The 27645-nt window shown below is 43.3% G+C and overlaps 1 protein-coding gene across 1 annotated transcript; it reads right to left on the reverse strand.

Annotated features, from left to right (window-relative positions):
* Positions 1 to 3579: 3579 nt before the first annotated feature.
* On the reverse strand, positions 3580 to 10607 carry LOC146699749 (putative transcription factor ovo-like protein 3). The gene is made up of 4 exons (XM_085469594.1): positions 10288 to 10607; positions 9914 to 10143; positions 6755 to 6944; positions 3580 to 4335 (listed from the first exon to the last, which is right to left on the reverse strand). Exons 1-4 carry the CDS (start codon positions 10385 to 10387, stop codon positions 4013 to 4015), a joined length of 843 nt encoding a protein of 280 aa, XP_085325720.1. The 5' UTR covers positions 10388 to 10607; the 3' UTR covers positions 3580 to 4012.
* Between the last annotated feature and the right edge of the window lie 17038 nt (positions 10608 to 27645).

Genomic DNA, 27645 nt, shown 5'->3' on the forward strand with positions numbered 1-27645 from the left:
ATCAGCTGATCATTAAGCAGTTTCGTGATTGAAGTAGCAGCAAGAAGAGGCAGTCGCCCCATATATCGTTTGTTAAGCTTAACGCAGGAATGCTTTACAAACATTCAGAGATGGACTTACACACTTGCTTTACTTCTCTCGGGATAACTTTGTCGGAGATGAATTGCCGCGTTGCTAGCGAAGCTCCAAATGCTATCCAGACCACCGACAGGTCCCGCATGCCACAGCCGCTCTATCACGTGATGCATACTGCTCCGACGTGCTAACGTTGTGAGGCGAGTTACGGCGTGTTGCAAGTTTTGTGAGGTGCTTTCGTGATATTTAATGGATCGGATTACATTTTTTATTTTTCTCCGATATCCGATCCAGTAATTTCGGTCAGTATCCCACCGATACCGATACGTAATATGATAAATATGATAAATGACCAGAATTGTAATATTTCTGACTGAGGCAAAACTTTCCAGATTCCAATCAAATTGAATCGGATCCTGTATCGAATCAAAAATGATTCTACAAATCAGTGACGATGCAGCCGTACTCAGCCCCCTAAACATTTTCCCTTTCCAGTTCACAATCAATCCTACCCCTAGGTCAAAAATATGTATAGGACAATTGGCCTAATCTAATATTTTGTATGAACCTGTCCAGCTGTCCAGTGATTGAATGACAAGTAGATGGAGGCAGGACTTCACAGCAGGGGCATACTCCATAATGTGGTGTGCATTATCATATGTATAATATATATATTTCTCACTTATTGTATTTACCAACATCAAGGAGTTATGAGCAAAGGAAGGCCACACCATAGTGCATGTTTAAATAGGGAAAGTTTATTCATCAAAATGTATTACGCAAATACACATTACATTTTTTTTCAGCCCCCCAATCGAGAAAACAAAACCAATTACATGTTCAAAGCAACGGAACGGTGGCCCAATATCAGAGAGAACTCCACTCTTGAGTGAGCAGTGATAATTGAGCAGTCCGTTTTATTTTGCAGATTCAAGCTGCTCTTCAAAATTTTCGCCACCAGATGTCACCGGAGAGGACTGTGTTGAAAAGCTTCGAGTAATGAACCGTTTTTCAATACAAGCTTCAGTGTTTCAGAAAGCTTCATTTGGCCATCACTAATAATAATTAACAAAACTTCAAACAAACATATGACAAACTGACCTGCTGAAATGACACACGGGGGAACTTAAATACTGGTTTAGCTAAACCAAATGACACACATGGGGGAAAACAAAATGGCTATAAGCAACTAATACAAAACAATTAAACAAACATGAAACACCCCCCAGGCAATGAAGCATGTGGTGCAATCCAATTAGGCTGTCAGTGGTACTTCAGGTCTCCCAGCCCTTTGCCACACCTTTTGCCAGACAGGAGGAGAAGCCAACCCCCAGGTAACTCAAACAAAGAAAGATGTATTAATATAACATAAAACAGAACTTTGACCTTGCAAGGTTAATATGTGTGCACGCCATATAAACATTGGAAGATGTGATGGAAAAATAAATACATTTAATAAAGAAACAATATTGAACAATAAGTAGAATATTTTAAAGTAGTGACTGTAAATTAAATTAAGTGAATCAACGGGTGGTGAGGTGTGGAGCTTACCATGTGTGGCATGCCATCACACCTGATAAAGTGTGTTTCTGCCAAATGATGATGTTTGTGGTGAAAGTCAGTATTGTTTTTTACTAACTGTTCTGAAGACGTAGCAGGACGTGTCATTTGCAGGCCTGGCCACAAGAGGGTGGTCACAAACTTGGCTTAGTGCAGACAAACCAGTTATAACCAGTTCAGCCATATACTTCTTCTGGGTTAGGTTGATCAGGTTTAATGGTTATGTCCATGTGTGTTCACCGAGGGAGCTGTAAGGTACAATGTAGCATTGTACCTTACCAGAATATGTTAGTGTGCCTCAGTGAATTACACTTTTCCCACTCAAGTCCTGTGGAGTCATCTGAATAGGAAGAACATGATCCAGGCAGTCAACACCTATGCCGCACCATGACATTTACTACTGTCAGATAATGGAAGTGGCTGATATTGAAAAATACTACAAATTGCTGGATAAAGCTGGACTGAAAGACAACACAGAGGTACTAAGCTGGAAGCACAGAAACAAGCTCTAAGCACAAGATCCATAGAAGCTGGGCTCTTTCATACCAGGCAAGACCCCAGGTGCAGACTGTGCAAATATAGCTCTGAGACGATCCAGCACATAACAGCAGGGTGCAAGATGCTAGCACGCAGGGCATGCATGGAACGCCATAACCTTGTGGCCAGCATAGTATACAGAAACAATTAGGGCATGCATGGAACGCATAGAGGCTGAGTATGGCCTGGAAGTCAAAGGGTCAAAGGATACACTGAGAATGACCGAGCTAAGATCCAGTGGGGCTTCCAGACAAACTAGCGATGGCCAAACTACTGGGATAGTAGTGTTGGGCAAGCAGAGGAAGTCAGCTAGATGTAACATTAGCAAGTGATAGCAACATCAGGAAGAAGAAACATCAGAAACTCAAGAAAATTCAAGAGCTGAGAGAGGAGCTAGAGAAGATATGGAGGGTGAAGGTAACAGAGCCCCCCGCCCAGGAGAAATAAAGATACTGCACAGGCCCCTCAAGCTCCAAGGCCTCTGGTAGAGGACAAATGCATGAAGGATAAGAGACCATCTGAAGGGGTGAGTGGGGAATTATACATACATACACACACACACACACACACACTTATTTCTCACTAATTCCCTAGATCTAGATTACTAAACTAGTAATCTGGCATACTGGGTGCCCGATGCCTGATGGACTGACACACGTGTGGGCTGATGGGTATATATATAATGTTTTAAATATAATTTGATATAGGGGCAGCATGGTGGCACGGTAATTAGCACTGTTGCCTCACAGCCTGAGTTCAATTCCCCCATCAGGCCAGGGTCTTTCTGTGTGGAGTTTGGATGTTCTCACGGTGTTTGTGTGGCTTCTCCCAGGTACTCCCACACTCCAAAGACATGCAGTTAGTGTAGATGGGTTAATTGGAAACACTAAATTGCCCACAGGTGTGAATGTGGTAGTGAATGTGAGTGCGACTGGTTGTCTCCTGTTTATATGTTAGCTCTGTGACAGACTGGCAACCTGTCCAGGGTGTACCCTGCCTCTTGCCCTAAGACAGCTGGGATAGGCTCCAGCGCCCCCCACGGCCCTAAAAAGGATAAGTGGAAATGAATGGATGGATAATTTTATATAATTATATAGGCTATGTGCCAGCTTGAAGGGCTGTTGTGCACCAGCACTGACAGCAACCCGTTCTTTACTTTTCATTAGTAATGCTGAATTGCCCAACCAAATCACTTAAAGCAACCAGCCCCATCCCTACCGTTCTTTTCAGAGAGAAAAAAATAAAGTAAAAATAGATACAGCAAAGTCCTCACTGTTGGTAGCATCAACTATAGAGAAGTGCATGATAAGGGACAGCAGAAAACAACCCACAAGCACAGGTGCATATTAGATTTATCAAAGTAGTAGTAGTAAAAAGAACTTCGCACCACCTTAAGGTAAGGGTAAATTTAGTTTTATTTCCAAAATATATATAAGTTCAGTGGTTCTTCCTATTACAAAAATATAAATGACAATAAAATCAGTTTTGCAAGGCTGCTTTTCTAATAACTGAAAGAAAACACAACATAACGTACCTATACCTACCTAACTGTTAATGAAAAGTATTTATTTTTTCCGAGCAAACATTTGGAATTTCTTTATTAGTACTGCTAACTTAACAGGTCAGGCTTAGTAGATTACAGATAGATTAAAAACATTAAGAATAATGTACAAACCTTCATTTTTATTTTAAGGTTTTGATTAAAAGCATTTGCTAAAAGCAAAACAGTAAATAAGCACAAAAGGGTATTAGCGCAAGTATACTGACACACATGGCCTACATATTACACAAGGGAATAGTTTTGTAAGATCTATGAAATAATGTAGCATTAGAATAAAACCTACATGTAGTATGCAGAGGCTGGGTAGAGCAAATAGGGACTGAGTTTACGATCTTCTGATGGAAAGGTGCTGTTCTCATGAGCCTGACGACGGTAGTACCTGCGGAGAGCAGGGCTGCCAGGGTGGCATTGTCTCACATGGAGGAAGTACTCATCAGGCCGGCTTGATGTATAACCACAATCCTCACATACAAAGATCTTGGAGCGTCTCTGGCGGTAAGCATACTGCTGATGTACGCCATGAATCTTTCTCATATGCGACTCCAGAGAGCAACGCTGTGTGAAAGCTTTCTCACACAGCTCACACTTGTAGGGACGGATACCTGTAGCAGTGAGAGACAAAAGACAGTTTCTCCTTTAAGCTTTCCACCAAGGCTGACATTGTCAGAGAGCTCATGTAATGACTGAACGCAGATTTTCCATTTATTTAAATTTTTTGTTGTTGATTTCCGTTAATGCCAGTCACTTTAAAGTTACTGTAAATCCCACAAAGGAATTCTTGGAGATTTCAACCAATTGTAAAAAGCTTGGAAAGAAAGTGACTGGACTTCTTAAAGTTTTTTTTAAGACGTTTCATCTGTCATCCACAAAGCTTCTTTAGGGGTGGCTGTAGCTTAGGTGGCAGAGCAGGTCAGCCACTAATCAGAAGGTCGGTGGTTCGATCCCAGGCTGCCTCCTGGCTGCATGCCAAATATCCTTGGGCAAGATACTAACCCCGTGTTTGCCTACTGGTGGTGGTCAGAGGGCCCGGTGGCGCCAGTGTCCGGCAGCCTCGCCTCTGTCAGTGCGCCCCAGGGCAGCTGTGGCTACAATGTAGCTTGCCATCGCCAGTGTGTGAATGTGTGTGTGAATGGGTGAATGACTGAATGTAGTGTGAAGCGCTTTGGGGTCCTTAGGGACTAGAAAAGCGCTATACAAATGCAGGCCATTTACCATTTACCATTTAAAACCAAATGATGGAGACTCCCAGGTATTTAAACCCTAGCGCAGGGGTGGGGAACTCCAGGCCTCAAGGGCCGGTGTCCTGCAGGTTTTAGATGTGTCCTTGAACCAACACAGCTAATTTAAATGGATGAGAGGTGAACGGTCTTTAAAAATCTTGAAGATGTCCAGTCACTTTTCTTTCCAAGCTTCTTAGATTACCATGAACTGGATGACTAAGAACCTACATTTCAATCAAGTGCAACTAATGATACACAGCAAACCCATTAATCCCTTAATTATATTATCAATAACATATATAATAAAATGTACTCCCTTGTAATAAAATTGATTGTGATTCTTTTAACCCTTCTTTGGCCCTGGGACCATTTTTGGTCCCTTTAGTTTTTCAGTTACAAGCCATTTGCACTGTGTTGAATGGAATATAGCCAAATTCTCTAAAAAAAAGTTTGGCATAATTTCATTTCAAAATTCAAGTCTGACTTCCTTAAATTAGCTTCAGTGGCTAAGCTAACAATACACATCCTCTTAGAGCCCTAGGGACCATTTTTGGCCCATTGACTTCCATAACGCTATTTTTCACTGCAGAATTATTACCGTTAATGTCTTGGTGATTACTTATGTCTCCGTCTCGTTTTGGTCTATGAGCCTTAGAGTTGTAATTTTTTTATTTGTCCACTGGGTGGCGCCCTTGCTCCACATTTGATCCCTGCTGGAAAACAGCGGGCTGCTTGGACAGACCTGCGGGAAACGAAGCCTCATTTCCGGCGTGCAGCAGCGGCTTCGCCCGCTGATCGGGCGGGACCATTTTTCGGTCCCTAGGACCGTTAGAGGGTGCTTTTTTTTTTTTTTAGTCAACAGGAAATGACGTATTTGTTGTCACGTGGTATCGGACGTGTGGGCTGGAAAAAGCAGTCCCCGGTGATCGTGCCCCGGTGATCGTCGCGACTTACCCCGGCAACATGCACTTATTTCGGCCTAGAGGAGGAGCATTTGCCGCCTGGAGACCATTTTCTGGTCCTGAAAAAAATAAATAAAAGGCGATCGAAATGACTGTTGGTGCCAATCTTTAGTCCATCTAAAGGCCTAATTATAATAACAATTGAATATTACCTCAAATGTTTTTTTTGGAAAATATTCAAGTTTTATGTTTTTTGGGGCAAAAAAGCAGTGCGCTCATGTGACGAAACCGGGATATAAAGGGTTAAAATCCGCGAAATGTAATTAAAACTTGACATGAATATTTCAAGGAGAAGTAGGTCTAAAAGATTGGCTAATTTAAAGTGGAATAAAATATTAATATATAAATTTTTTATAGCACTTTTTTGGGCGTGGTCGATTAGGACCGATAGTGTGTGCATTTTATGAAATGCGCTCCTGCAAAAAAAATAAAAGGCGATCGAAATGACTGTTGGTGCCAATCTTTGGTCCATCTAAAGGCCTAATTATAATAACAAACAAATATTACTTCAAATGTTTTTTTTGGAAAATATTTAGTTTTTTGTTTTTTGGGGCTAAAAAAACAGGGCGCTCATGTAATAAAACTGGGATTTAAAGGGTTAAAACAATGAAAATATAATTAAAACTTTATATGAATATTTCAGGGAGAAGTAGTTTTAAAAGACTGACCAATTTAAAGTGGAAAAAAATATGAATATATAATCTTTTTATTGCACTTTTGGGGCGGGACCATTTTTGGTCCCCAGGGCTCTAAAGGGATGCATTTTTAAGGGTCAGCGAAGGGTTTTAATTTGATAAAGATTAGTGGATTCAACAAAATACATTTAGAACATTCCTAACCTGTGTGTGTTCGCATATGTCTCTTTAGGTCGAAGGTATCATTGAATCCTTTGCCACAGAACCGACAAGGATGCCTCTTCACCAAGCTGTGGCACTTCAAGTGGCGGGTTAACATGCGTTGTAGAGGGAAGATCTTGTGGCACACTGAGCAAACAAAGTCACCTGAGACAGGGGAAGTACGGGGACGTGGCTGATGGGAAGAGAACTACTGAATAAATATGACAAAACTTCACTGTAACAATCATCTTTTCTCTGCTCTGTTTAGCTTACAAGTAACAAACAGGATTACAAATTGCTAATACATGGTACAGTGTACCAAGACACCAGTACACCTTCCATGCAAATAGTTCCTTTATAAGCCATTAAATCATAACGAGTGGGTACGGAGTTCTTGAATTGATCCTATATATACACATTTTATCTGTGCAGATAAAATATTGCAGCCCCAATAATTAGTCTAGTGCATCACCCCTAGCTTTTTCCATCTTTCAGCAAGCATGGCATAAAAAAGCAGTTTTTTTAAAAATAGATATATTTTCTTAAATAGAGCTAAATTAATCTCACTGTATAATATTAGCCTTAAAAGTTTAATAATATTATCAAGAATGCATCAAGAATTTTATTTTTATCCTTTCCACAGCAGTTCAAAAGCAGATATGTACAATGCAATCAACAGACCTATATGAATAATGAATTTCTTGGCCACTAAAGGGAGTACAAATGTCGGTCTACTGAACTCAAACTTGATTGCACAGAAGACCAGTGAATAAGAAATGGATAGTTTTACAATTTGATTTGCATAATATGGCACCTTTTTCTTGATAGATTATGTTCACAGTATGAGCATCTATGAAAGCAGATGAAATTGCCAGCCATGTGTCCGTGTTCAGTAGTTAGGGTGTACTGAGAATAGCTCTAGTAAAAATCACAAAGTCAGCTGTTCTATTAATTGTCACAAATGCTTAACAGATTTTCTGTTAACAAAATAAATGGGAAGTTCAAAAGGGTCCTGTGTTTGAGTTTCTTTTCCCCTTTTTTAGTGGTTATGACCTCATAGGGCAGTATTTTTCTCACATGTAAAGTAGTTCTGTCCCTCTCCAACATATCTGGCTATGTGTATATTTCTGGACTTACCTACTGCCTTAGAGTTGTATGAAAAATATGATTTTTAATCTTAATAACTAATTGGTTGTTTTTTAGTTAAATGGAAAATGTATCAGACGTGTTACATAAACTTGGAGCATTCCACATTATAGGTCAAATAATGAGCACATCTAAAATGACCTGAAAGTCCTCTACCAGAGGCCTGAGAGCTTCAGGATACTGCACAGTATCTTATCTATTTGCATGATTGGACAGGGAACTCAAATGTCATTCCTTGAATCTGCTGGAGCCACTTGCCCAGTTTGAGGGTCACCACTCCGATTACCACTGTTGCCTATATATATGGAAAAATGAATTCTGCTGTCTACCAAAACATCCTGACGGAGAATGTCTGGTCATCTGTTCATGACCTCAAGCTGAAGCCCCCTTAGGTTCCTGACCTGAGATTCTGTGGCATGACCTTAATAAGGTGGTTCATGCTCAAAAACCCTCTAATACAGTGGTTTCCAAACTTTTTTTGCTAGGCCCCCTTTGTTTTACAAGAAAAATGTTCACGCCCCCCACCATGTGCCTTTTTTCACGTCACGCTGTGTGACACATTATTGTTTACATGAGATGAATTGCAGAATGGCGGATAGAGACAAAATACTGTTAATCTTACCATCTTCAGGTTTTACACGCTTGCATATACACACGTAGTTACTGTCCCTCCATTTAGAAAGGCAGGGGCGTCACAGTGTAATTATTTTACGTGTAGTTGTTTTTTTCCTGTGTAATATTCAACATTGCTATTAATACATTTTTCAAAAAATGCCTCTCTGTGCAAAATGGGTTCAAAAACATAAACAACTGTGGGATCCTGTTTGTCTGTGGTTTGGACAAGGGGAACAAATTGTGGCAGGATCAGCCTGATGTTATTTGTATCTCACTGTAACTTTAATGTATAAAGAACTAACATCTCCAAAATGTCAGGAATAGTTAGTCATTACAAGAAGTGTTTGTGAACTAAAAATCAAGAATGTGGGATTCTGTTTGTCCGTGATTTGGAGAGCCCAGCGCGTGCTCTCAACGCAGGGAAAACCAAGGCAGGGTAGACCTACCTTGGCACTTGTGTAGGTGAAACCAAAAGGAAGATATGCTTCACCATATTTTCTAGTCTTTGACTTGGAAGGATATTGGTTTGGAAACATATTTGGTGTTTTGGAGGAAGGAAGGTTCAGAGTTTAAGTAGTCATCATCATGGGCTCATCCGATTAGAATGAGAATAAGCAGTCAATCATTTACAGGTTTTGTCATTTTATTGAATTATGGTTAAAGGAAGGAAAGACACACATGGACGGCTATCTCTCAGCTGCCGCCCCATGTGGGAGTGAAGAAAGAGTGAGGGGTAGGTGAGTGCAGTCCTTATATAACGAGTGACAGGTGAGCGCAATTAAGGCCAAGCACCACACCCAATCAAAAGTGAGGAAAAGAAACAAGGTGCATCTGGTGAAGTGAATGTGCTAAAAGGTGAGCCTTTACAACATTTGGCGATGCTTCATATCCTGCTTTGCGTTTGTGTGTGTATATTATGAACTCAATCAATCAAAAAAAAAAATGTAGTTATGGTTGTATTGAACTGAACTGATTTCCCAAGCACAGTGCATCTACCCCCCCAAACATACAAAGTTGTGATGAAAGCCACATATATATATCAAGTGGAAGAGAAAAAAATTACCCAGAGAATGTAATATAGGATATTACCCTTTCACTGATTACTGATTGAATTCACTACCATCTCATGCTTTTGAACTGTAAGCTCCAACAAACACCTCTGTTAACTCTGTGTCTTACATCACAAAAAATGTGAGTCTGATGATGCATATATTCCAAAGGCAGTCGTCTGTGGTCCTGCCTAAGGTCATGTCCTAAGAATCCTTGCCCAAATTTCTAACCTCCTACTAGTCCACCACTAGTCCAACAGTCACATGATGCTAATAACTATGCACTAAACACTGGGTTAGTTGTTCACATTAAAGGAGTGATATTGTATTTTGGCAAGAAAACCTTTCTCACCTTTGCTCTGCTGACCAGTGCCATTGTACTGGGATGGTAGGAGCCCCGGAGCATCACAGTAGACCAGTCCGGCCTGGTATCAGCTCTTGGTCCTCCCAGTCCTGCTAAAGGTACTGGCACTATAATTCCTCTTGTTGCATCACGTCCTGAGGGGATTACTGGCTGAGGCATGGCGGCAGGCTCTTGGGTGCCAGGACTGCAGGATATCTGTTTTTCAATATTTTCACTCACTATGTAGTTAGATAGATAGACAGATAGGTAGATTACATGACTAAATTACGACATTGAAGTAAATTACTGTGATACAGACTAATTGTTACGGCTTTAACATTTTGACAGCAGAAATTAAACTTGAAGCCACTTGAAATTCATACCTTGTGGATTTTCTTCTTTCCACTCATGTTGTTCTGATTCTTTCCACTGCCATGCTCCACATGGCCCACGTTTCTTTTTCACAAGGAAAGACCTTGGCATCCTTTAAATCTGTCACTTCTTGGTTTTCTTCTATTTCCTGACCTCTCTCTTATTTAAACGTTGCCCCCTGATCCTGTCACAGTGCTAAGAGATTTAATTTGCTAATGTCCAGTGTTCTGCTCTTACAAGTGCAACCATCTCCTTTGACAGTCAGCAAGTAGAGTGTCCTAGTAAAATCACAGCACTCATTTTCATAACACTCTCTGGAAAGGATGGTGAATGTTTTAGCTCTGGTAAAGGATGGGCGGTTGGAGCGTCACTCTTAGCAGGAGTACACCTGTGCTGATTGTGCGTGTGTGCCATTTTAACTGGTCCTCCACCAGTTTTGCATGTCAGGTAGTGAGAATCCGGGGAGCTTCACATTCAAGTGGCCCTTGGCATGCAAATTTTTGGATCTGGACCAAGCCCTGGCCCCAGACAAAGGGCATGGCCTAAGTAACAGGAGCAAGCACAGTGGAGCCACAGCCTTAACTGCTAGGTAAATCAGCCCTTTCTCTTTTTTATGGCTTTTCTGTTGCAGTTGTTTGAAGGAATTATAGAGCTTCTTTGAACGCATACAAAGGACATTCATACTCAATAAAAAAGATGGCAAGCACTTGCAGTCTATTGACTGAATTGTTTACATAATTGCATATATGATGGCACCTTTTGTGTTGTCCCCTGGTACTTGCACAGTGAATATAGGAATAATTTACACCCTCTGTAGCACTGAACAGAAAAGCATTATATGGAAATATATGACAGTGAAAAAAGTATCCAGTATCCAGAAGTCTGTTAGATACTGATTAGGCAACATGAACATATAGAAAAGATTTTCCCTCAGTCTTGTGAGAACTGTAACAACAATTAATTTTGCTGATTTACAATCCCCCTTTGCTGCAGATAAACAAATGGACCCAAATTATGCCAGAACCACTAGAAGGTAAAGAAGCAAACTGCCCACTCTTGTCCAATTGTCTGCAGTTGGTGTATGTTTAACAGGAAAATGAACTGCATGTATCTTATTTCACTGGGCGTGCATAACAAATTCAAACAGTCTGAGTGTAAGTCAGAGTCTAAACCTCATCATGCAAATCTCAGTAGAGGTCACTCCAAGACCATCAGGAGGATCATGTAGTATAAACTGTACAGTAGTACAAACACAGATCTGCTCTACCTATCTGCTACATTTATGTGCTGTAAGTCCCATATTTTAACTGCTTACTAAGAATTTATATTGTAGATATTGGTCATTGAATATGAGGGTTCAGAAAGTGATGAATGTAATGCAAATCTGGAAAACACAACTGCAAAGTCTGTATTTATTTCACTTTATAAAGGAGGATAAGCATATATTGTCCTACTTTACTCAAGATATTAATTTGTGTAAGTAAAATATCTTCAGACAGACTAATTGAATTCAGATTTTGATAATAAATCTTTTGCTGTGTAATGTTAGTGTTTGTATTGTTAGTGTATTGTTGTATTGTTAGTGTTTCCTAAATGTGCTTTAAGGCTATTGACTATACTGTGAGGTTCCCTTCTGAAGCTGCACTCTAACTGTATGCAAAGCACATGCCTGTGTGCAGCAGCATGAAAATTAAATGGTAACAAGGCAGCTCCACATTATTTTGCAGTAAACAAAAAACTGTCCGTTTGAATAATATCTAATACCTATCACTCTGTCTACTCACTGACGTGTCAGTATAGTACAGAGTGAAAGAAAAAGCCACAGATTAAGATATTCAAACACAGCCTTCCTCAGAGGATAGTCACTGTTGCAAGTTTTGACAAATGCATATTAAACTTGAAAACATTTGAAGATTAAAAAAGGTAACCTTCATGTCAGTAACAAGAGGAGACTTGATAGCTTTCTTTCTTTCTTTACATTTAGGTGAACGGCTTGTCTGAACTTGAACATGAATGTAAAAGAGACTGAGTTTAGCTGTTCATGTGTGTCATGGTTAGCCACGCCCTTGTTTTCTTTTTCAGTTGGATGTAAAAGTGTGCTTGTGCATTTGTCTGTTGATTGATAGCAACTAATCTTTAGTAACTGAAACCACAATTTAGAGTTAGGAACATTTTATCAGCTGACATTAATGCATTGTATGAGGTACAAGGCTGCATAATTACTTCCCCAGGCTTTATATTACCTTTCACTGTATATGTATTGTGTCATAAGAGCTTTTTTAGTTTAGCCATTCAGTTAGTTTTGGACAGTTTCTCATATAGTGCTGTTATTGATGCAGCAGCATCAATAACAGCCTGGTAGCACACCCGGACAGTGTCTTTATTGCGGCTGGGGATTTTAACCACGCGGACCTGAAATCTGTACTTCACAATTTCCACCGTAATGTGAAGTGTGCTACCAGAGGAGATAGAACGTTGGACCAGGTGTACACCAACATGGCGAATGCGTACAGAGCCCAGGCTTATCCCCACCTGGGTCTGTCAGACCATCTCTCCCTTCTGCTACACCCAATATACACACAAAAGATCAAGAGCACTGGGATTACAACCAAAACCGTGAGAACATGGCCGCAGGATGCTATTCCGATGCTTCAGGACTGTTTCCACTGCACAGACTGGGATGTATTCAAGGTGCAGGACACTGACAATCGTGTCGCATTGGATAGTTACACCTCCACTGTCTTGGACTACATCTGTTTCTGTGTGGACAATGTAACAACTTGGAAAGATTCCGTGTGTTCCCTAATAATCCACCCTGGATGACACACGGAGTTCAACAACTTATTCGAACAAGGAACAACGCTTTCAAATCCGGGGACCAGGAGGCATACAGTGCTGCCAGGGCCAACCTGAGAAGAGGCATCAAGACTGCCAAGCAGCAGCACAGGAGGCGTATCGAGGCCAGGTTTGAGAACAACACAAACCCAAGGCAGGTCTGGGAGGGCATCAGGGCTATCACGGACTACAAAAGAAGAACACCATCACCCTCAGCCGACAGTTCTACTCTGGCTGAGGATCTAAATCTCTTTTATGCCCGTTTTGACAGGGAGAACACCGACCCTGTCCTGTCCCCTCTCCCCTCAACCGACCCTGCTCCGGTCCTGAGCACTCATGAGCTGAGGCGTGTGTTCCGGAGCATTAACACCAGGAAGGCGGCCGGGCCGGATGGAGTGCTGGGCCGGGTGCTAAAAGACTGTGCTGCGGACCTGGCGGACGTCTTCACCTCTATATATAACACCTCGTTGTCCTGTTCACTGGTACCATCCTGTTTCAAAGCAGCAACCATCGTTCCCATCCCAAAACAGTCAAATGTCACATGTCTGAACGATTTCAGACCTGTGGCACTCACCCCCATTCCCGCCAAATGCCTGGAGAGACTGGTCATTAAACACATCAGAGCTGCTTTTCCACCATCCCTGGACTCGCACCAGTTTGCATACAGGGAGAACCGGTCAACCGAGGATGCGATCGCCACAGTGCTGCACACATTACTGAAGCACTTGGAACACAGGAACACCTATGCACGGCTCCTCTTTGTAGACTACAGCTCGGCTTTTAATACCATCCGGCCATACAAACTCCGTCCCAAACTCCACCAACTGGGACTTAACTCCTCTCTGTGCAACTGGATTGTGGACTTCCTCACTAACCGTAGACAGAGTGTCAGAGTGGGTAAGAACACCTCTTCCACCCTTGTGGTCAACACCGGTGCCCCTCAGGGGTGTGTTCTGAGCCCTCTGCTATACACTCTCTTCACCCATGACTGTATTTCCTCCTGCGCGTCCAATCTCATTGTTAAGTTTGCAGATGACACTACAGTGCTCGGACTTATATCCAACAATGATGAGACAAACTATAGGACAGAGGTGCAACAACTAGAGTCATGGTGCCACGACAATAACTTGGTCTTAAACACCAAAAAGACCAAGGAGATCATTGTAGATTTCCGGAAGAGGGGTCATAACAACCATCTGCCTCTCTTCATTGGCAGTGAGGCGGTGGAGAGGGTGAGCAGTTTTAAATTCTTGGGGGTAACTGTGACCGAGGACCTGTCCTGGGGCAACCATATCACCTCAGTTGTACGGAAGGCCCAACAGCACCTCTACTACCTGAGGAGACTGCGGAGCGCACACATTCCCAGATCTCTGATGTTGAACTTCTACAACTGTGCCATCAGCAGCGTTCTGACGTATGGATTTCTAGTGTGGTTCCCCAGCCGCACCAAGGCCGATCAGCAAGCACTCCAGCGGGTGGTGAAAGAAGCTGGCAGAATTATTGGAACAAGTCTGCCAGAGATCAGTAATATCTTCCCCACTCGCTGTCTGAGGAGGGTGCACAGTATCCTGCGGGACCAACATCACCCTGCGCGCCACCTTTTCCATCTGCTGCCCTCAGGGAGAAGGTACAGGTCTATACAGGCCAGAACATCCAGACTGGCCAACAGCCTGTATCCACAGGCTGTGAGGCTCCTGAACTCTCTGCCCCCCTCTCACGGACAATAACCATATCCAACTTCTTAATAGCAATGAACTGGTCTGCATTGGTGCATCATATCTTTATTCTCTTCCCCCTCCTGCCCCCCCCCCCCCCCTCTTTCTTAAATAGATAACTATCATATCTGATATCATATCTCACAGTACAATAATATTGAATGGGTTGCATTGTTGTATTTTGTCATGTTTCTCAGGTCTTTGTCTGAATTTCTACGAACATTATTGCTAAGGATTGTCTTATTGCATTGGAGTCACACTGGGTTAAATATGTACACTTGGGTTTTAAGGGGTATTTATTATTTTCTTCTTTTTTTTTGGGTTGTATGGAAGCCCCAAATGCAATTTCATTGTTCTTGACAATGACAATAAATAAATAAATACTAAATACTCTCTCTCTCTCTCTCTCTCGATCGCTCCAACAAACATATCGATTCAAACTGACAATAACTGAGCTACAGTTCATTTGTCATTTGTTTGTCACTGTGAAATTTATATTTTACAACAATTTCATTCATTTGCAAATTTTTTAAATGTAAAAAAAAAAAAAAGCTGTAACAATGTTTAAAAATCATACATTGTCTTTTCTGGTTATGTTATGACATCTTACCTTAAGAAAATGAAACATCTTGCATTCCTCTTTAATCAAAATTTGAGTCAAATCACAAATATCGATCCATATGATTATGTCAAGGCCTAGCGCTGTCTAGTCTTCCTGCTTGAGACTCTTTCATGGATGTCTGCCACTATGATGGTCCCTGGATCTTGTTCAGGGAGGTTATTGTGGTCTGCTCTTAGATCCACTAACCACTGAGCAATGTTTCATCCTTTTCCCATATTCTCTTCCAGTATTGCTCTTTCTCCAGCCTTGGCAGGGCTGTTCTAATTTCTAAGGCCACAGATACGGACTGCTTATTGTACTTCTTAAGCATCCCTTTCTTCATCACATCTTTTAACAGCTCTGGCAGTTAGTTGGCTGTCCTTTGTTCTGCCTTTATCTTGGCCTCTAGTTTCCTTCACCATAGAGGGTACTGCTTCTTGTGGCTGTTATCTTTTCAGTTGGTTGGTTTCAGTAACAGTAGCTGTAAGGATTGGACATAAATACTGCATTCACATCTTCTAGTTACTGCTGAAATCTCAATTTACAAAGAACCCAGAGTGGAGAACAAGTAAGATCAAATTTAATTGCTGACTATATTATGATTTTTAAAAGACAAATTAGTTGATTTAAGAAATTTTAAATGACTGTGTTTGGTAAGAGGGTCTGCAAATCAGGGATTATTTCTGTAAACACACTTGGTTTTGGCCTTGGTGTTGATCACCTAGTGCAGTGGTGTCCAAACCCAGTCCTCGAGAGCCGGTGTCCTGCAGGTTTTAGATGTGTCCTTGACAGTGTTGGGTAAGTTACTTTAAATGAGTAACTTAGTTACATTACTACTTATTTCTATCAAAAGTAACTCAGTTACTTCAAGTTACTCATTACTTTCAAAGTAACTAGTTACTAGGAAAAGTAACTTTGGTTTTACTCTGAATTCTCTTGTTAATGTGTTGCTTCTGTAACTGGATACCCAGCAAGACTGCCAGTCTTCTAGCTTGCTTACTTGCCACAAGTGCACTGTGCCACCTACTAATAGAAAGGAAAAAATAATGTGCATATTTCCACGAGAGAAATTCCACACCTGGACTGTCGTTGACTGCTGCCATGATTCGAGCCTACATCACAGCGTCATGTGCGCTTTTTACATCCAACACAAAAACTGCAGTCGTGGTGCTTTCGATTGTACTCAGAACTCGGAAATTCTGCCTTCCGAATAGGAAGATGTAGGTAACACCAGACTGCAGATGAGCTGCATACAGGGCTGGACTGGGACAAAAAAATCGGCCCAGGCAGTTTGACTAGAGAGCAGCCCGCCATTATAGGAAAAAGCCTTTGAATGAAAACAATCGCTGTTGTGACAGTGATGTACACTGTTCTGATGGTATATATGCATCAATCTATCAATCGTTTGTTGTAAGACTCAGATAATTATTTTTTAAAAGCTAGATATTTTAAATGAGAATAAGAAAGAAAAGTACTTCTTTGTGCCCCCCTCTCCCTGTTAATGCCCTACCTGGCCCCCTGGCAAAACTTTGCTAGGTCCGACCCTGCACAGTTACCAGCTGTCAGCTACGTAAAAAAATTATTATGGTGTTATTTGTCTCTCAGAAACGGTTTATAACTTCCCTTCAACTCATTCAAGTCACCTAAAAAGTAAACCTGTTTCTCCATCACCTGTTGAGCTCTGATGACTCAGTAAGAACATCTCCTGGTTTCATCTTCATGTTTCCCTCTCACCAGATAACCAAACCGATATCATGACCAGCAGCTTTTACGGCTGTGGCTCCAGCAAACATCAGCTGATACTGGAAGGTAATATTAAATAAATTCTAACAACAGCTGATCAAGCTTAAACGTGCTGCTGTTGTTTAACGCGACCTCCGCTGGTTTCTTGTTTCTGGCACAAAGTGGGCGATAAACAAACAAGAGAGACGGGAGTTGCGACAGAAAAGCCGATCAGCTGGTCATTGATCAGTTTCATGATTGAAGTAGAAACAGTTAGTTTCTCTTTGTGTTTTTCTACCCCTGTATTTAAGTTCCCTCACCCTTTGTGTTCCATGCTGCGTGTCTTATGTTATCAAGTTTGTATTATCGTGTCTGTCACATTAACCCAACCCAGGTTTTATGGACTGCCTGCCTGCAGACTTAAAGAACTTTGCTACAGCCACTATCTCCTCTGCCTCACCATCATCGTCAGAGCAGCAGCTGCCCAGTGTGCAGGCTGAATCACCCCAGCCTGTCATGGTCCTGGGCCATGTTGGCCCAGTATTCTTAGTTTTTGTGTGTTTTGTATTTTGTTCCCTATTTATGCCTTGGTTCCTAGGTTATTCAGTTAAGATGTTCCTTATTTGGTTACCTCCTGTGTGCCCTTGTGTATCTGTGAGCCCTCGTCTTTCCTTGTGTTTTATTCCATGTTTTCCCCAGCCCATTATGCCTGTGTTCTCCCCGTGCTCTCTCTCCTCCTGTCTGAACCTCTGTGTACTTCCTGTTTTACTTTACAGTCTCTCGTCAGTATGCGTCATGCTGTGTTCACTCCTGCCCTGTCTCGTTATGATTATCTGTGTCAGCTGTGTTCCCTGTGTGCTCCCACTTCCCTCGTTAGCCCTCTGTGTATTTATGTGTATGTCTCCATCAGTTCAGTGTCGCGTGGTCAATGTCTCCTCCCCGAACCTCTGTGTCTTTCTGTGTTCCCTCGGTCTTCTGTTAGTATTCCCAGTTTAGTTCTGTTTCGTTTTAAGGCCTGCAATAAAGCAGTGATTTTGAGTTCAGTTCCTGTCTCCGTGAGTTTTGCGTTTGGGTCCTCATCTGCCTCCACACAGCCAGTTCATGACACAGCCGGTGATGCAGCTCTTTCTTCGCCGGCTACGGGAGTACGAGTCGGCTTATCCAGTCTCTCACCTGTGTCCATGCCTGTGTCACCACTGCAGCAGACAAGTGCTGCATTTTCTTCACCTCAACCGGTGGCTGCTTCCAGCACTACATTCATCTCAGCTGTAGCGGCACCGGCCTCCACAACCACGGCTTCCAGGAGGAGGCGGCGTCCAAGTCGTCACCACGGCTCACAGCAGCATGAGTTGGGAGATTATATTCTGAATCCACGTGTGTTTTTTAAGGAGAACAAACACTGCCTTAAAGGTTCATGGGCATGTTTATGAAATGACTGAAAAATCACCAGCCAAGTCTTCCACAGAACATCTTATCCCTCTGCACAATTACCTAGCATCCTTGTGTATTGATCATGCTACGCCCCCCGAACTAATAAACTGTGGACTTTTGTGCAGTCACCCTCCAGGTCGACCCCCTGATCCGCCTGACTGCGGACTCCTATGCCCTTGTGTTTGGACTGAGTGCTTCGGATTCCTTGTTTTTTGTGGTTTTGTTTCAGTTCTGAAACATGAATCAGTTCTGATGGACACGCATGGCCAGCTGTGCAGAAACCTCTGGAAGAGACTGAGCAGGGCCAGCAGGTGTGGAAACCTCTTGCTGTTGTTGAAGCTCAGGTTGAGGACTGGGCTTTGTGTCCCTTGGAACTGGAACAGGTGGTGGAATTGGCCGAACCCTAGTCGTCCCCACCCGAGGAACAGATACAGGTGCGGGGACTGGTTGGGTCCTGGCTACCCTCAGCCGTGGTGCAGGGACAGGTGCAGGAGGAAACGTACACCACGCATTTTAGTCACATGATGCAGTCATGTGACCAATTCAACTAAGATGGCAGACGGCACTGTATAGCTATTGTTTTGTTTGCTCTCAATTTTGACTGCCCTATTAAAGATTAATATCAGCTTTTACATGCTCTAGATAGCTCGCTTGCTTTTGCAACTTTCACTCTTGTGTTACTTGCAGCAACAACTCCACCTCATTGTCAGTCCATTTAAAAAACTCTGTGCTTTTCCTCGACAAAGTTTCAAATAGCTGGAAAGTAAATAAACAGCAGACAGAAATGACGCAGGTTCACCCGAGGAACAGGAACAGGTGAAGAGGGAGGCAGGGTCCGAGCCACCCTGTGAGCAGGAACTGGCTGACAGAGAGGTGTTGTTATAGTGACAGCAATGTCACAGGTGTGAATGTCCTAAATAGGAGCCTGAGATGGCAGAACAGTTTTTTGGGATTCAGGCTGATAAAAAACAGTCTTAAGTTTTGACAGGCTATCGGTGTGTTGAAGAGTCACTGGATTATTAGCAGAAGAAACAGGAGTCTTTTTGTGATGAGCAGGATTAAAAAAACTCAGTTTCACTCAACACCGGTGAGTGCTCCGACTGCTCCAAATGATAAAAGCGGCAGTGGTGTAAGACTCGTCTCCTGTTGGCTTTGATGTATCTTCATGGCACAGGTCTTATTCTGTCATGGTCCTATTGAGGGGATGGAGAAGAGAAGACCCAAACAGGTTAATTGAGGATGTGGACAGTGTTTTTTGTGAAGACAGAACAAACGCAGCATGGGACTGACTGAATGACTGGCTGGGACACAGCGGGATTGACATTGAGGGTTTAAATACAGCCCCCAACAGGGAACTAAGATCAACAGTCCACAGCCTATGCAGGTGGCCTTGAGGAATAGGGCAGAGAGTCAGTTCGTTCTCGTTATCATATCTCCTGGAAGAATGTTGTTGTTTTCCTCGGCGTCAACCTTCACGCAGCTGGCGCCATCGGGGGTGGGGGTATAGCCGCATTAGAGATGGAGGTAACTGGTTTAGGTCGAACGAACTGCATCCATTTTACACTCGTTCTAATGTCCATCACTGGTCTCCAGGTGTATCTCTCTTTTAAGAGCCATGAGCACCTCCAAGATCTTTCCCATATTTCGTTCAGTAAGAACAGTCTGAGCACTCACTGCTCGTCCCACAGTTTCGATCAGAGTGGCTAGCCTTGTGGGGTTTTGAATAGCAGTCACTGCTTTATTCAATTTCCGATAAGCCAGGGCCAAGCCAGCTCCAAACAGCAAGAACCCTGTTATCATGGTTCCGAATAAGTAGATGTCTTCAATGTCCTCGATGACGCTACCACCCTTCCATCGTGTATCCAGCAGGGAACGTCCTTCCGGGACACTCGGGCTCTCCCGAACCCAGGCTTCTGGTCGAGAATAGCGTGTCATTTGCATTAAGGGACCAGTTTATCAAATCCATAGTTCTTCTTTAGTTTTAGAGAACAAGAGCCAGAATGAGAGGCTCTCTCAGGGTTAGAGTCAGACAAGACAACGACATAGAAGCAGCAGCAGGGAAGCTAAGGGAAGGAGAGGGTGAAAGATGCGTCTGCCTACTCCAAGAGCCAGAAGAGAAGGGGGAGTTCAACTCCAGTGTGTGTGGGATGTGATGCTCCTCAGCCTCACCAGCTGTTGCCTATACGTCAGGAAGCTGGTGACCCACTGACAGGTGTTGGCAAGGATAGTGAACTGAAGAAGGTAATTGACGAAAGAGGTAAGTGACGGAAGTGACGGACAAGGTAAGCGACGCTGTCGTCAAAAAGACTTCGCCCGGCAGATTCCCCCGGCACAACATCGCCAGCCGGCAAAGATATTGTCGACATACTGGAGTCAATCGACCAACGATTGTCTAGTTTCAATGCAAGGCTGTCCTTGGTGGAGATTCTTCACCGCAAATTTAAATCCTTGCGAGAATCCCTGGAGTTCAGCCGGCAGCAGGTGGAAACGCTCGCTGCTGAAAATGCCATGCTAAGGGAGTCGGTGAAATGTCTCACAGACAATGTTACCCAGCTAAATAGAGAAAATAAAAAAATAAAAGAAACAGTTATTGATCTACAAGCTTGTGGCATGCGTGATAATCTCGTATTTTCTGGTATTCCAGAAGCTGCTGGAGAAGACGCGGAGACTACGGTAAAAAGCTTAATCAAAACCCACTTGAAGCTGCCGGAGAACACGGTGAAGAACATCGCCTTTGATAGGGTGCATCGCATCGGCCCCATGCAGGGCTGCGACCGGGAGACCACGTCCTATTGTGGCCAAATTCGGCCACTTCAAACAAAAGGAACAGGTGAAAAGCAGGGAATTAAAAGGAACGGACTTCAGCGTGAATGACCAGTTCCCCAAAGAGATCCTGGAACGATGCAGGGTCCTCTTCCCAATCCAACGCGGCTTCACCCAGAAGGGCTCCTGCGCTGTCATTGCTGTGGACCGGCTGTACGTGGACGGACAGCTTCATCGCGACCCCAATATCACTCCGTGGCTGTATTAATTTCACACCAGATAAGAATCCGCTACACCTTTTTCATATCCACTCACACTAACTTGCATTAAGTTAAACATCTGTTTAACTTAATGCCAAGGTGTGAGCCAAGGTGTGAAACTGGGCGTGGGTCCCAATCACGCCCAGTTTCACACCTTGGCTCAGGCGATTAGAGGATCATCAGGGGGTCCTTTTTGTCCCTCTGTGGGGGGTTACGCCCACTAGGTTTATATCTGGGACTCTCCACCATTTGACCTTAGAACTGAAGAAGCTTCTCGGATGAGAGGTGAAACGTCTTGAAGCAACTTATAGAAGTCCAGACGCTTTTCTTTGCAAGCTCCTTTGACTGCGATGACCTGGATGACTGAGAACCTTCACAGACACATTGTTGGAAATCAAAGAAAAGGGCAGACTTCCATCAAATATGAATTCTGCAAACATTAATCTCCTGCTAAAACCAGGCAAAGACCCTGTATATCCCTCAAGCTGTCGTCCAATATCCCTTATAAATGTAGACCTTAATATAATCTGCAAAGCTCTCTCAAAGAGACTAGAGAAAATAACCCCCCTCTTAATTCATCCTGACCAAACTGGTTTCATAAAAGGTAGGCACTCATCAACAAATACACGTAGATTACTTAATTTGATAGACTACTCACACAGTAAAAACCTTGAAACTACAATATTTTCTTTAGATGCAGAAAAAGCATTTGACAGAGTTAACTGGAAATTTCTATTTGCAACTTTACACAAATTTGGTTTTGGATCCTCTTTCATTAACTGGTTAAAAATATTATATAATTCCCCAACAGCTTGTGTCAAAACAAATGACCAAACATTCTCCAGCTTATGTCTCCTGAGGGGCACCAGGCAGGGATGCCCACTCCCCCCTTCACTGTTTGCAATTTTTATTGAACCACTAGCAGCAGCAATTAGACAGAATTCAGTAATTAAGGGCATAAAATGCAAGAACGTGGAACATAAAATCAGCCTTTAAGCGGATGATGTGTTACTTTTTCTCCAAAACTCACAAACCAATATCTCTGGGGTGATTGAATTGATAAACTCTTTTGCAAGAATATCAGATTACTCAATTAACTGGTCAAAATCTACAGTCCTTCCGATTAATTGCTCCTTCCATAATTTTTCTTCTACACCACTGCAATTGGGAAATATAAAATATTTAGGTATTAATGTTTCTCCCAAGCTTGCAGATCTAACAAAATTAAACCATATCCCACTTTTAAAGAAGGTAGAAGGCGATCTGGCTAGATGGAAATGTTTACTCATATCACTCATGGGAAGGGTTGTTGCTATAAAAATGATGGTCTTACCAAAAATAAATTATTTATTCTCAATGATCCCAACTAAACCGCCACAAGATTGGTTCAGATCTCTAGATTCATACATGTCCAAATTCCTTTGGAAAGATAAACCCCCACGTATAAGCTTAAAAACACTACAAAAGACCAAGGATAAAGGAGGATTAGAACTACCTAACTTTCAGCAGTCAAAGGAGCTTGCAAAGAAAAGCGTCTGGACTTCTTTAAGTTGCTTGAAGACTTTTCACCTCTCATCCGAGAAGCTTCTTCAGTTCTAAGGTCAAATGGTGGGGAGTCCCAGATTTAAACCTAGTGGGAGTATCCTCCCAAACAGGGACAAAAGGACCCCCTGGTGATCCTCTAATCGTCTGAGCCAAGGTGTGAAACTGGGTGTGCACAGAAAAGAAGATCAGACACCAGCGAGGGAGGATAAGAAGGACAGACGCAACAACATTGTCATCCCCTATGTAGCCAGTGTATCAAAAAAACTCAGTTGAGTTTTCTCCAAGCATGACATCCCAGTGCATTTCAGACCCAGCAACACGCTCAGACAAAAACTGGTTCACCCGAAAGACAAAACTCCAAAACACAGACTTAACAATGTGGTGTATGCTGTACAGTGCAGCGAGGAATGCTCAGACCTCTACATTGGAGAGACCAAACAGCCACTTCACAAGCGCATGGCACAACATAGAAGAGCCACCTCCACAGGACAAGACTCAGCAGTCCATCTGCATCTTAAGGATAAAGGACACTCTTTCGAGGATGTCAATGTTCACATTTTGGACAGAGAGGACAGATGGTTTGAAAGAGGAGTGAAAGAAGCCATCTATGTCCACTGTGAGCGACCATCTTTGAACAGAGGCGGTGGATTACGACACCAACTGTCTGCCATCTATAATCCAGTTTTGAGTTCCCTCCCCAGACGCCTTAATGCCCACTCACATCCTGGGCCATCTGACCTCAGGAATTCGCATGATAAGGTGGGGCCAGGTCTCACAATGAGCTCACCCGAAACCCTGGCTGATTGGGACCCACACCCAGTTTCACACCTTGGCTCAGGTAATTAGAGGATCATCAGGAGGTCTTTTTGTCCCTCTTTGGGGTCATACTCCCACTAGGTTTAAATCTGGGATTCCCCACCATTTGACCTTAGAACTGAAGAAGCTTCTCGGATGAGAGGTGAAACATCTTCAAGCAACTTAAAGAAGTCCAGACGCTTTTCTTTGCAAGCTCCTTTGACTACAATGACCTGGATGACTGAGAACCTTCACAGACCTAACCTTCAGCACTACTTCTTAGCCAACAGGCTTCAGTTTATCTCAGGATGGCTAAAACATATCTTCTTAGATGAACCTTGGCTAGATGTAGAACAAGCACTTTGCAATAATCTAGAGATTTCAGATCTACCATTTATCAGCTCAAGTCTTCATTAATCCCATGCAAACGTACACCTATCTGGAACAACCCTGACATATTACAAAACAATAATATGATAAACTTTTCAGATTGGAGTGGTAAAGGAATCAAATATTTAGAACATATATTAGAAGGAACAGAATGTATTTCATTTTACAGACTAGTTACACAATATGGGATCAACAAGAAAAGATTTTTAGAATATCAACAAATTAAATCCATAGTAAAGAATTTTTTTAAACCAGGTTAAAGTTGAACTACAAACACCACCAAGTGTGGTTCAATTTCTTAGTCTTAAAACCCCCAAATTACTTTCCAAAATATACAGAATGCTTTCTAAAACAGATGAATCAATATCACTTCCTATTGCAAAATGGGAAGCGGATTTATCAGTTAACTGAGACCAAAACTTCTGGTCTCATATCTGCTTAAAGACCTTTGATCTAATTAGAAATCCCAGTCTTCAATTAATTCAATACAAAATACTACATAGAGTGCACTATACAGGTCATCGGATGTCAAGATGGGTTTTACGTCTACCAACAACTACTCACACTGCCAAACCAATTCACTGGACAATTATATCCACGCTTTCTGGTTCTGTCCACCAGTTCAGAAGTTTTGGCGCAAGATATGTGAAGACTTATCAAAGTGTCTGAAATGTAACATTCCAACTTCCTCTTTAGTGTGTTTGTTGGGCAGCTTAGATAATGTCACTACAGAAAAGAATATACAGTATCCCATATGGTTTTCACTGCCCTATGCATAGCCAAGAAAACAGTCCTCATGAACTGGAAAAATAAAAATAATCTGTGGGGAGGGTCTGTGCTGACGGACGTGGGTTACTGACCTGGTAGTCTGGCTGCCCCTGGGTGGGTTTGGGACTGGCGAGATGTTCTGGGGGCGCTTCGTCTCTGGGCTGGGGCTCTGGCTGGGCCTCGGGGGCTTGGGTCCTGGTTGGTGTGTTGCCAGGGTTGTGGGCGGGTGGGTGTATGGGGGCCCAGTCCTGGTGCAGGGTGCCACCGGTGCATCGAGCCACCTGGGGGGCTCTTCAACTGGTGGGGGAGGTTGTTACATCTTGCAGGAGCTCTCCTCTCTTCAGGAACTCACTCTGCAGGAGGGGGAGATACAGGAGAGGTGGAGGAAGATCTGGGCGTCTATTGTCTTGTGTAGTCTGGATGATGAGTGGCTGACGGGGTGGGTGCAGTTTTCTCTGAGGTGGGGTCGGGCGGGCTGTCCCGGGCTCTGTGGGGCCGGGCGGCGCTGCTGTACTGGGCCCCGGTCTAGATGGGCCTGGGCCCCCTTTCCCTGGCGGGTTGCAGAGTATGGGGGTGCCTACTGGGGTCAGCGGGGGAGCTGGCCCCAGGGAGGGGTCACTTGCCCCTCCCTTCCTTCCCTCCCCATCTCCAGCTGCCTCCCTCTTCCCGCTCCACCACAATCACCCAGACATGCAGGGCCTTGCGGTAAAGATGTGTCACCAGGGTGCAGGGGAGGCATCCCCCTCTGTCCCCTACTGGCTGCCTGTGCCTCAATTTTATCTCACAACTTAGACATTCACATTACTCACACTCTCATAACACATACATATAGGATCTTGGGGGTGGGCACGCTACACGGAATCCAAAAGCCCATCAGGGTGTACACCTCACCCCTGGCGTCGTTGCCCACCTCTCAATTTTAAATACACGTAGACATTGAGGGCTAGCAGGAGGGGCTATGCGCTTAGGAGGGGCGATCGTGGCTCAATAGTTGGAAGTTCCCCTTGTAATCGGAAGGTTGCCGGTTCGAGCCCCGGCTCGGACAGTCTCGGTCGTTGTGTCCTTGGGCAAGACACTTCACCTACCGCCTACTGGTGTTGGCCAGAAGGGCCGATGGCGCGATATGGCAGCCTCGCTTCTGTCAGTCTGCCCAGGGCAGCTGTGGCTACAACTGTAGCTTCCCTCCACCAGTGTGTGAATGTGTGTGTGAATGGGTGGATGACTGGGTGTGTAAAAGTGTGTAAAGCGCTTTGGGGTCCCTAGGGGGGACTAGTAAAAGCGCTATACAAATACAGGCCATTTATCATTTACCTGCTACTCTCTGGCAGGTAGCTCCATGCCCTCCTGGGTTTTAAAGGCACCTTAGAACACACATGCATCAACACTACATATGAGCGGGCGGAGGGAGGTTTGGAGTCTTCACACACCCCCGTTCTCTGCAGCCTGCTGGAGCGGGGGGGGGCTACCCTGCCCAGATACACCTGCATCCACACACCCACACACACCCACACACACATACCTGCAAGCAGGGAGAACGAGGGACAGCAACACCATCAGCAAAACACATCTAATATAATACAAGTCCATAACTACTCAGGAACTCTGGGTCACTCAGATCCAGGTGTGCGATGTATGTGGGAAGACAGTTAAATACTATGGAAACACAACAAACCTTGTTACAAAAAAAAGTCGATAGCTGGCTCTCACTCAATGGGAATTAGTTCTTCTGATTCACTATATAGCCCATGGTTTTGCGAATGTCATATCACTAATGGCAGTCCTGTTCGTGTATTAATCACCAGGGGATGCCACATAAAAAGAGATGATGTGTGCCATGTCAGGGGTTAAAAATGGAATGGTATTGTGGTTTTTTCTTTTGTTTTTGCCACAACATGGGAATGACTGCAGTTGTCCATAAGTTGTGCATGTGGTACTTCAGCATCTAGCAGGCCTATTGAAGAAGAGGGAGCATAGAGAGGGTGACTTTTTTTAAGTGGCAGGTAATTTCAAATGCAATGTTTCTATCAGCTAAAAAAACATCATTAAACATACAAACTGTTTGCGTGCAGTTTGTCACAGTGTGATGCTAGCTAAAGGTCCAGCTGCTGTATTTCACAGAGAGAAAAGAAAGAGGATTAAATTTACTCAGAGATGGATAAACAAAAAGACAGGACAGGAGAGGAAGAGGAGAGTTTAGATTTAAAGGTAAGGACTGCTCAGTGGTACTTGATAAACTGGAAATTTAAAGCTAATGTAGCGCCTCTACTCAGGACCAGTACACTCTCACTTCAAATAGAGACCCTAGACATCTTACTAGGTTCAGAATGAGGTTTTGTTTTGGAGACTCACAAAAGGAGTTGGCTTGGAAGTGAATAACTGGGACCTTTGTCTCAGTACCATTTATTAGGGGTGGGGGAAAAAATCGATACTGTGTAGTATCGTGATAGTTTGTTTGCTAATAATGTATCGATACAGGGACAGCAGAAATCGATATTTTGTTACAAAAAAGGTTTTTGTGCTCAGAGCATGTTGATCCTTTTTCTG

This window comes from Copadichromis virginalis, linkage group LG10, assembly GCF_057382275.1.
Source record: "Copadichromis virginalis isolate Kocher_CV1m ecotype Utaka linkage group LG10, C_Virginalis_male_GT1.1, whole genome shotgun sequence".
Taxonomy (NCBI): domain Eukaryota; kingdom Metazoa; phylum Chordata; class Actinopteri; order Cichliformes; family Cichlidae; genus Copadichromis; species Copadichromis virginalis.

Bases quoted from the DNA above. Each gene is read 5' to 3' on its own strand.
- LOC146699749 (XM_085469594.1), bottom strand. From the start codon at position 10,387: ATGCCAAGGTCTTTCCTTGTGAAAAAGAAACGTGGGCCATGTGGAGCA. The intron at 6,945-9,913 runs GTGAGAAAGGTT...TCTTCCCATCAG, and splicing joins CACTGGTCAGCAGAGCAAAG to CCACGTCCCCGTACTTCCCC. The intron at 4,336-6,754 runs GTTAGGAATGTT...TCACTGCTACAG, and splicing joins ACATATGCGAACACACACAG to GTATCCGTCCCTACAAGTGT.